At 34.7% G+C, this 11800-nt stretch overlaps 1 protein-coding gene across 1 annotated transcript; it reads left to right on the top strand.

Annotated features, from left to right (window-relative positions):
* The first annotated feature begins 1132 nt into the window (after positions 1-1132).
* On the top strand, positions 1133-1537 carry LOC18441799 (BURP domain-containing protein 3). The gene has a single exon (XM_006852025.1). The coding sequence runs from the start codon at positions 1133-1135 to the stop codon at positions 1535-1537; it is 405 nt and encodes a 134-aa protein (XP_006852087.1).
* Positions 1538-11800: the final 10263 nt, after the last annotated feature.

Here is an 11800-nt window from a genome sequence, read left to right as displayed (position 1 = left end):
CAACTTTTAAGTTTTAGAGAGGGAAATTATCTTAAATTTTAGAGAGAGAAACTATATCAAATTTTAGAGAGATAACTACTTGAAAAATTGTAGAGAGAGAAATTATCTCTAATTTTTCTAAGAATAAAACTATCACAAATTTAATGAAAAATGACGTTATAATAAATAATACATTAGCAAATTACATACAAACCATATTATGGGGTTTATTACTATTTGGTGTCCAATATTACGTGCACCAACCCGACCCACTTCTTCTTCTCCTTTTATTATTTATTATTAATTATTATTATTATTATTATTATTATTATTATTATTATTATTATTATTATTATTATTATTATTATTATTATTATTATTATTATTATTATTTATATTGCCCTTTTGGCCATGAAAACCCTCAACTGGGGCTATTCTTTAGCTATTACAAACCTACCATTTGTGGGTTCCACTCTTTCTAAAGCTTCCAACATTTCATCGGCGAACGATGATCATGATCTACATTGTTTTGCCTGGGTCGTTGGATTATGTATGACTCAACAAGAGAGACGCCAGTTGTCCAGTCCGCATGCCAACGTGCACTTCGAAAAGCTTTTCTTTCTCCATTGCCCATTCCTATTTTTACCATGGGCCTCCTGCATAAATAAAAGAGGGCCCTCACTCCCGCTACACAAATTAAACATTCACAAAACCACCAGCAAGTTTGCTTTCAATTCCACAAGAATCATGGAGAGGCTCTTGCATGTGCTCCACTTCTTCTTGCTGTAGGTTGCTTCTGTGTTCCATATAGTGTTCGAGCCGAGATGATTGATGTAAAAGTTTTTTAATACTTGAATTGTAATTTTTGATGAGTTATGAGGTGAAGTTTTACTTATTTTGATAGGACCATCAAACCATTTTCCTTTTTTATTTAATGTTTTTGCACCTGGGACTAATCCTCAAATATAGAATGTTTTCCACCTAGTGCTGCTGCTAATCTTCACTCACTTGTTGTATGCAAAATGCTGGGGAGTATAAGCCAATGTTGTGTATTGCAACACCCGAGAGGTATTCTACACAGGCGATCCCCAACACTCCAATGCCATATGTAATTAGCGCCGGTCTTCACCCAGTACCATAAGGACTGTTGAATATGGGTTTGGGAAATCAAGATCCCCGCTTCTTGAATAATGAGCTCACAAAGGAGCACTGCGATCCTAAAGAAACCACCCTCTTCTTAGAGGAGGAGCTCAAAGTAGGAATGAACAAAAATTTTCACTTTCGTAAGTACAACTTCAACAATGCCTCTCCTTCCCTTCCTCGTGAGAACGCAGATTCCATAGCTTTCTTATCTGTGGAGCTCCCACGCATCGTGCCGCGCTTCGCGTTCCCTCCCGCCTCTTGTGAGGCTAATGAAGTGCATGAGACGCTAGTGTGGTGTGAGTCCTTGAAAGCCGAGGAGAAGTGCCTAACATCTTTAGAGGCCATGATTGACTATGTCACCCCATCTTCTCTAGATCATCATAACATTACTATGCTCCACACTAGCATCCACTAGGCTTCTATTCTTCAAGCATACACAGTGAAGAAAGTACAGAGAGTGCCTACATAACCTAGTTCAGCTATGTGCCATAACATGCCTTATCCTTATGCTGTCCACTATTGCCACTACTTTGGAGAAAGAAGAATCTACAAGGTGAAGTTGGAAGGGGAAGATGGGAGCACGGTGGACGGGATTGCAGGGTGCCATCCTAACACTCAGAACTGGATCAAATTTGCCAGTTCGGTCACAATCCCTACCCAAAGGAGAGAAAGCGGATCATCAGAATTATGCTTGCCATTTCTTACGTGATACTCACATTGTATGGGCTTCTGGTTCAGTCCCATAATTTGAGGATTGCAATCATAAAATTTCATTGTCCTCTTATTATGATGGGTGGAATAGCCATGTATGCAAGGTCTTTTAATTAATGATGGCTGAAGCAGTTATACTCAATTTGGTTCTTAGGTTTCAGTTTCTTTCATAATTTTGTTTTATTGGGTTTGATAGGTTGTTAATCAGGAGAAACTCTACGATTCAAATCCCCTAAATGAGGTAGGCAAGACTAGTAGCTACTCAATGTGCTTCCCATTAGGATATTCTTAATTGAGGATTGAAAAAATGGATTGGTGACCCCGATCGACCATTCTGAAAACCGGGTTTGAACGGCTAATCAGCAAGATCTTGCATTAAAACAATTTCAAAAAGCACTAATTTTTTTTTTAAAATCTATTTTTTAGGTTTTTAAAAAATAGTAGTATTGCATTATAGTTTTTTAGTATTTTATTAAAATATATAAATACTGAGAATATGTCTTATGTCTGAATGTTTGTTATCCACTATATTCATTTAGTAGTCAAAATGATAATGCAACTGATTGCAGTAAAATGGATCTTCTAACTGAAGTTTATAGAGAAAAAAAATAAAAATGTATAATAGTTTTGGACCTTTTGATTTAATAGAGAGTAGAAAATGTATGACCCTCACAAATAAATAGATCTAATGTGTAATAATTAATATGAACAGTAATATAGAATTTGAAAATATGAATTTACAATAATATTTTAATAAAATTTAAAACTAGATAAATGACTCAATACTTACAATGAAGAATAATGGATGAAGCAACTTGAAAATAAATTATGAAGTGGGCATATATATACTAAAGGTACCCCATGAGCCAGCGGTAGTTTTTGCTTTAAAATATTCCATGAGCTAATATTATTATTATTTTTTTAATATCTTATGAACTAGTATTATTTTCTCATTTTAATTATCCCATAAGCTAATATTAGTCACCCCATAGACAAACGGCTAAAAAAATTTATATCACACCGGATGTTTGTGGGAGCGAATGGGGATGTAAAAGGCGCAACCCCGTTGCCACTAGTGTCAGTTGCACCTCCGAGTGAGGAAACCAGGTGTTGGCACAATTGCGCCACCGAGTTGTAGACTTGCGGTACAATAATGGTGGAACTATAAACTATGTCGTGGACCCTCCAAACATTGGAGGGAAAACATTCATAAGTACAAAGAACCGGAGGCTGGTTCAGGAATTTAGATTAGTTGGAATGATTTTCAATCTAAATTGGAGGATTTCGATTGAGATCGGCAAATTTTTTTTTTTTTTAAATATTGTAGTTAATGGGGAAAATGTTTTATCCCGGATTGCTCTATTGCAACCTCTTTGAGGAAATGGTCACCTTTTAAATTCCAGCCTAATGGCATTATTAATATCTGGCTATCTCTTTTCTTCACAACAGTTTGGATGGTTTGGGAGGATGGTTTGGGAGGAGCGTAACCATTGAATGTTTCAAGGGAGGAAACTCTCGAGAGAGGAATTGATTAGGAGGGTTACGTCCCATGCTCGTGACTTAACGAATGCTAAGGCCTGGTCCTATCATATCTTAGAGAAGGCGATTACTGAAAACCTACAACTCACCTAGCGGCAACAAAGGATCAAGCTAACAAAAGCAGTGGCATGGGCGTTTCCAGATCCACAACATTTCAAGTTAAACGTTGGAGGGTCTTCTCTTCGAAATCCAGGCATATCTGGCTATGGGGTGTCATTAGAAGGGATGATGGTTCTTTCATTGCTGCTTTCTCTATAACCTTAGGCATGGCTTCAAATAATTGGGCGAAATTCCGTAGTTTAGAAGCAGGCGTTTATTTAGCTATTTAGATGAATTGTTTCCCTCTCCAAATTGAAAGCGATTCGTCCTTGTTGGTTCAGGGTATACAAGGCAGCTACAAATTTCCATGGGCACTTCATACCATAGCCGCTATTTGTAAGTCCCAACTTGAGAATTATTTATGGTCTATTTGCCATGTTTTTCGTGAGGCTAATATGGTAGCGATGCACTGGCTAAAAAGGCTACAATTTTCCCAGAGTCTACCATTTAGTGCTCTAGGCCTCCAGACTTTCTTCACCTCCACTTACTTCATGATGCGGCACAATTACCTTATTGTAGGGTTGTAAGATAGTATGATGTAATTTTTCCCATCTTTATTAAAGAAAACTGGGTAGGGGGTCTTCTCCCCCTCTAATTTACCCTATATATATATATATATATATATATATATATATATATATATATATATATATATATATATATATATATATATATATATATATATATATATATATATATATATATATATATATATATATATATATATATATATATATATATATATATATATATATATATATATATATATATATATTTAAGATACTACAAAATTCCTATAGGAAAAGATTAATAGTGATTTCGTCTACCCTCATCACCATCCAAACTTCATCGCACGGTTACAGCTGTTTGGTAGTATTTCAATTTTTATGTTTCTTTTACTAATCGGAATAATCTGAAATTTGAAACGTGAGTACATCTTAGTGAGGCTCACCTAATAAAAGTATGAAAAAAATAATTCGTAAAATATAAATTGATAAAAATACCCCTATAAATTTTTAGGGGTATTTTGGTCAATTTATAGTTTATGAATTATTTTTTTCATCTCTTCATTAAGTGCGCCTCACTAATATGTACACACGCTCTAAATTTCAAGTAATTTGGATTTGTAGAAAAAAATGAAAATTAAAACACTACCAGACAACTGTGAAAATGCGACGAAGTTTGGATGGTGATGAGGGTAGGCAAAATCACTGTTCATTTTCTCCTTAGAAGAATTTTCAAATATATATATATATGTAATTTTTTTTTTTTTTTTCTTTTTTACGTATACTTTATTTTATTGTTTAATAATACACGTATGGTTGATTTTATTGTTAATTATAGACTTAAAGTTCCTGCAAATACCAAATTAGAAATTGAATCAAACATTGTTTGAGGCCTAGAAAGAGGGGAAAGATTTCTATGTGATTTCACCCACGTATAAATTCCAAGTGACCTCAGTTCTCAGCTATTGGAATGGAATGGACGGTTAGAATTGCTCACGTCACTATATCACGTCCAAACACTTTTTTATTTTTAAATTTTTTTTATTGAGCAGTTTTTTCATATTGTGGCGCACCGAGATAAAGGAAAAGAAAAATGATTCTCACAAAAATTAGTCATTAAAATGACCCTAGAAATTTCAGGGGTATTTGGTAGTCTTTTTTGTCAAAGGAAATATTTTTTTTAATATTATTATCATGTGCATCCCTGTCACATGCATGCATGTTCCAAATTTCACATCAAAATGCTTTATTGAATAAATATAAAAAGTTTAATACTTTGAGCTGTAGGATCAAGATCTAATTCTTGAAAACAAACTTGTGACGGTGTGACTCAAGTCATCCCAACTATGTACTCAGATTTGATAACTAAGAGCAGAGGTCACAACAATTTGTATCTTTGTGGAGTCACATGTAAACCTTTTTCAAAAAAGATAAATTGTAATTTTTTTGGTTTTTGGCTGCCTTTATTGGTAATGAGGTTTCCTCCAATTTTCTTTGAGATTTTGTAATCCTCGAGTTTGAAGTCAAATTCCGGGCCAAAACACTTATTTCCCTTGTATTCACCAAAGGCTCGAAGAATGAAATTTTCAAAAGACTTTAACAAGTATTCAGATGGCTTTCTTGTATCTTGTGGGTACAATCATCCAAGCGCGAAATGCATGCTAGACATACTAAGCAAAGCTTTTTTTAGAGAGAATAATTTGCTTAAATTTTAGAAATTCTTGTCATTAGATACGGAATTTATAGGTTTGATGACTCTTCTTTGAAGATCCCTATCAAAGAGGAAAAACAATTTTTCATTTGTTGTTTTTCTGTTATTATTACTTTTTGACCAATGTTGAAATTCTTTATGAAGGGAAAATTATAGATACTCTTCAATTTCAACTTTCTACACATCCTACTCCAATACTCTTTTTTTTATACTCTAAACCTCAACACTATTTTTTTTTTATATTCATCCAGTCAAATAGTCAAAACATTTTGAGACCAAAATACCTTTTTTATCTCTTCGTTAGAGTATCAGCCACCTCATTTGACTCTCTGTGCACCTGATGAAATGATATTCTCGTCGATCCCTCCAACTCTAAAACTTGAAGCCAAAATGAATACAGGTGCCAGGGGACTTTATGTTGTTGCTCTATTATTCTCATCTTAGATATGAACCAAATTTGATTTAATGTGATCTTTCATGTGCATTTTTTTTCCAACCAAAATATTTTGTGATCGCTACTTTTAACAAAGAATTCTAAGGTACGTTTGGGATGTGCCTCCAACTTTTGAAACCCGAAAGTGCACGCCGGTTTACATGAACCCGAAGGTCTGTGCGGACCATAAATCACATGGTAAGGGAATACAAACTTTTCACAAGAGTAATATGTAAGTAATGAACAATAAAATCATAGTCCATGTGATCGCTACCATCTAAAGAAAGAGTGGATGGTGATAGAAAGGAAAGGTAGCATGGCAATACATAATCCATTGTGCCATTGGTCAACAATGAATACGAAGCATATTGATGTGGACCCCTACAAATAGGAGACCTCACGACGCATGGCCAACATGCACCTCAAAAAGCTTTTATTTCTCCATGACCCACTCCCTATGTTTAGCAACGACCCTCTTCCAGCATAAATAAAAGAGAGACCTCACTCTCACTACACAAAAATTAAACATTCACAAAACCACCAGTCTCATTCCTTTGTTTCTACAAGTATCTTGGGAAGGCTCCCTCTTGCATGTGCCCTACTTCTCCTTGCGGGAGGTCATTTCCTTTTGGTATCTGCAGAACTGTGTATATATTGTTTTTTTCCAGTAGTGATATATTGTCAAATTGGTGTCCCTCCACTTAGTATATAGCATAATATGGGGGGCTCTTTAGTGGAAAAAATGAGCATTTTTTTATGCTAAATTGCTTTTTGGGTAATTCAATGGGGTAGATACTCCCCTACTAGTTTTTGAATTAGTTAGTGGTTTTTGTTTTTTTTTGTTTTTTTGTAATTCAATGGGCAATACAGACCCCTACCAATTTTTGAATTAGTTAGTGGTTTTTTAAGTTGTCAGTGGAAATGAAGCCACAACTTTTACTGGGAGGGCTACCACTACGACCTTGGCCCCTTTTCCACTTTTTGTGTTATTTTTTGTTTCTTTTTTTTTTAGGTTTGTCAATGTCAATGGGGACCTTAGTCCCATTTCCACATTTTTTGGGTGATTTTTTATTTGTTTTTTTTTTTTTTTGGGTGAGCCAGTGGGGAGAGGGCCTCAACCCCGGTAGGAATTGTTTAAAAAATAATTTGTCCTCTTGTGCCTCACGCTCGTTCCTTCTCTCTCTAGATAGATGATTGTTAATAGGCGGTTTACCAAAACCGACTCGGTGCTTGGTGAACTGAAGTTTACATTGGCCATTCCATAGCTAACAATGTGATAGGCCATGCGGCCCATCGTAAACCATATGGATGGGCGGTTAGTTGAGTTTATATATAATAAATGTTAGTGTGAGTGTTAGTTAGATAGAATGGGTGAGTAGGGCGTATGTGAAAGAGTGGTTGATAAGTTAGATTGAAGTGTGTTGTTAAGAGACCAGCCCGTAGAGTGAGGTAGAAGAAAAAGCCGATCACTGAAGTGATAGTCCTGCATATAATATTGCTCTATTGTACTACAATCTTGTTTTCTAATATAAAGCAATAATGAAAGTTTTGTTACAAGTTTCCTATATGTTCTTTTGTGTGGAAGCATTTTTATTTTATATTTTGAATTTTTTATTACAACAAATTTCTATCCAACTGGTATCAGAGCGAGGTTCGTAACGCATGGCGCCCTCAAGTATAATGTTCCAACTTCATTTTCCTCGTCTTACAAAAGAAAATTATAAAATTGGTGCATTCAGATGCAAGCGCTACTCGGATCACATGATGCGTGAGAGATTGGTGTAAAACGGTACAATCAAATGCAAACCCCATAAGAGGAAGTTGAAATGACAAACAATCAGAAGGCTGCTTTAAAATAATTGAGGAGACTAGGCAAAAGAGCTCTCTTTTGAATCTATTAGGGCATTAACGAAAGCACCTTGAAAAGGTTGCTTCCTCCACCTCTTCAAAACAAGCATGGGAGATCTTACAAAAGGTTTTCAAAGAAGAAGAAAAAGTGACGAAAGTTCGTCTGCAAACATTAAGAGCCGAGTTCGAGATGCTTCACATGAAAGAGAAATAATTAATTTCTGATTACTTCTCAAGAGTATTGGTAGTAGCAAACCAACTCACGAGAAATGGTGAGGTGCTAGACGAGGTGTGTATCATGTAGAAAATATTAAGATCTCTTACCCATAAATTTAAGCACATAGTTGTAACAATAGAAGAAAGTAAAGATTTGTCGACTATGACTACCATTCAACTAGTGGGTTCCTTGCAAGCCCATGAACAAAGAATGATGAAGAAAACAAATACTCATTTGCAGCAAGTGCTCAAAACTAATCTCTCCTTAAAAGATAAAAGAGGAGAATTTAGAGGTAGACGTCAAAGAGGATGTTGGACATTCAGTAGAGGTGGAAGAGGCTATGACTATTCTAGTTTTAGTGCCGAAAGAGACAGCCAGATGTTGCAATCCTCAAGAGGTCAAGGTGGTAGAAACTTTACTCGACCATTCAATCGTCAAAGGTATGATAGATCTTCGATTCAAAACTTTAATTGTTAAAATTTGGCCATTACAGTTCTGAATGTAAATTTAAGAAGTCCTAAGAAAATATAGAACAAGTGAATTTTGCAAAAAACTCCAAATTAGATCAAGAACCAATCCTCATGTCTGCATGCAAAGAAGAAGAAAGTGAAAGTAGCAACTAATGGTTTCTTGACAGTGGTGCAAACAACCACATTTGCGTAAGAAAAGAAATGTTCGTGGACTTAGATGAATCAGGGAATTGTAATGTAACATTTCGTGATTTCTCAAAAGTTCTGGTCAAAGGGAAAGGTAAAATTTTAATTCAATTCAAGAATGGAAAGCATGAAATTATTTCCAATGTCAATTATGTCCCAAGCATGAAAAATAATATTCTTAGTTTGGGGTAACTTTTAGAAAAAGGTTATGACATTCGTCTAAAGGATTTAGCTCTCACCGCAAAAGAGAAAAAGGAAAACTTGATTGCAACAGCTGGCATGTCAAAAAAGAGGACATTTATCAAAACTAATTTTTTGATCATCCGGAACAACTTTGTGGAGGATGTATGCTCGGGAAGCATCACCATGAAAGCTTCCCAAGTGGTATTTCACATAGACCATCAAAACCCCTTGAACTCATTCATACGGATGCATGTGGGCCACTTAGCCCAATTTCTTATGGGCAACATAAGTATTTCCTTACCGTCATTGATGACTTCAGTTGGAAGACTTGGGTCTATTTCTTAAAAGAGAAATCAGAACTTTTTGGGATCTTTAAATCCTTCAAGTCTTTTGTGGAAAAACAAAATGGCTATTTAATTAAAGTTTTAAGATCAGTAGTGGTGAATTTTTCTCAAAAGTATTTCATGATTTCTGTAAATATCATGGTATTCTTCATCAATTTACAGCATCATATTCAACCCAACAAATGGAGTGGCTGAAAGAAAAAATTGGACAATTTTGGATATGGCACGAAGCATGTTGAAATGCAAAAATATGCCAAAAGAATTTTGGGTGGAGGCGATCTCTTGTGCGGTCTATTTTTTAAATAGGTGTCCCACCAAAAGTGTGCGATTTAGGACACCCCATGCGGCTTGGAGTGGACATAAGCCTAATGTAATATATTTAAAGGTATTTGGGTGCATTGCATACTCTCATGTACCAAATCAAATTAGAACAAAATTAGAGGACAAATGTCAAAAGTGTATTTTCATTGGTTTTGGTGAAAAATCAAAAGCTTACAAGCTTTATGATCCTAAAAATAAGAAATTGATAATTAGTAGAGATATGGAATTTAATGAAGAAGCCTCATGGAAATGGAACAAAAAGGAAAAGAAAAATCATATTAGAATTGAAATGAATGGAAATGATAATGTCCAAGAGAGATCACAAAAAGAAAATACTCCACCCTCACCTGTCAAGTTCATCTATTTCTTCCATTGATGAAAGTTCAAATGAAAGGCCACCAAGGACATGGAGTTTGAATGAAAAATATGCTGAAACAAAAAATACTAACATTGAGCACAATTTATTTTGTTTCTTTGTTTAATGTGAACCTGTAGGTTTTGACTATGCAGTTCGTGACAAAAGGTAGAAAAAAGCAATGGATGAGGAGATTCAAGCTATTGAGAAGAATGATACATGGAAGCTTACAGCACTTCCATATCAGCAGAAAACAATTGGTGTGAAATAAGTTTATAAAGCAAAGAAGAATAAGAAAGCTGAAGTAGAAAGACACAAAGCAAGACTGGTTACCAAAAGATAAAAGCAAAGATTCGGGATTGACAACAAAGAGCTATTTGCTCCTATTGTTAGATTGGATACTATTAGATTAATTATTGCTCTCCATGCTCAAAGAAAATGGAAAAATTTTCAAATGGATGCCAAATCTACATTTTAAATGGTCATCTTGAAGATGAAGTTTATATTAAACAACCACCGAGTTACATTATAAAGGGGAATCAAAATAAAGTTTATAAATTGAAAAAGGTACTTTATCATTTGAAACAAGCTCCTAGAGCCTGGAATGCAAGAATCGACAAATATTTTCAAGAAAATGGTTTTTATAAATACCCCTTTGATCATGCTCTATATTTGGAGATGAATGGTAATGGTGATCTATTGATAGTTTTTTTATTTCTTGATGATTTAATTTTCACCATAAATAACCTTAGCATGATTAATGATTTTAAGCAATCCATGGTTACTGAATTTGAGATGACAGATATTTGGCTTATGAATTACTTTCTTGGAATTCAAATTAAACAATATGACGAAGGGATTCATATTTGCCAAAATAGATATGCAAAGGAAATTCTCAAAAATTTTAAACTGAAAAATTGCTATTCAGTAACTACTCGGTAGAATGCAAGATGAATGGAAGATATGATGATTCTATAATGGATGACACTAATTTTAAAAGCTTGATTGGAAGTTTTTGTTATCTGACATGTACTAGACCCGATATTTTGTATGGAGTGGGCTTAATAAGTCGGTATATGGATGCTCCTAATAAAACTCATTTGAAGGAAACCAAAAGGATTCTTCGCTATCTAAAAGGCACAATGGATTATGGACTGCTCTATTCTCATTCAATTGAACTCAAGATTATTAGTTATTGTGATAGTGATTGGGGAGGTGACCTGTATGCTAGAAAAAGTACTACAAATTATGTATTTCATATTGGATCTACAACTATTACTTGGTGTTCAAAGAAGCAACCAATAGTTACATTATCCACATGTGACAGCATCATGTGTTTGTCATGCCATTTGGTTACGAAATGTGCCAAAGAATTTGCAGTTACCACAATAAGGCCCTACAACTATCAAAGTCGACAACAAATCAGCAATATCATTGGCCAAGAATCCAGTTTTTTGTGGAAGAAGCAAGCACATAAATATAAGATTCCATTCCATTCGAAAACATGTCAAAAATAATAAAGTTGAGCTTACGTTTTGCAAATCAGAAGAATAAGTTGCAGACATTCTGACAAAGCCACTAACGACTAAAACATTTTAAAGCCACTAACGACTAAAACATTTTAAAGCCACTAACGACTAAAACATTTTATTATTTTAGAATGTTACTTGGAATGAGGGTGACAAATTAAGGGAGATGTCAAAAAAATAATTTGTACTCTTGTGCCTCACTCATTTTCGTTCTTTCTCTGGATAG

The sequence above is a fragment of the Amborella trichopoda genome, chromosome 9, assembly GCF_054954075.1.
Source record: "Amborella trichopoda isolate Santa Cruz 75 chromosome 9, AtrichopodaSantaCruz75HAP2 v2.0, whole genome shotgun sequence".
NCBI classification, from domain to species: domain Eukaryota; kingdom Viridiplantae; phylum Streptophyta; class Magnoliopsida; order Amborellales; family Amborellaceae; genus Amborella; species Amborella trichopoda.
This window is presented reverse-complemented; position numbering and strand designations above follow the sequence as displayed.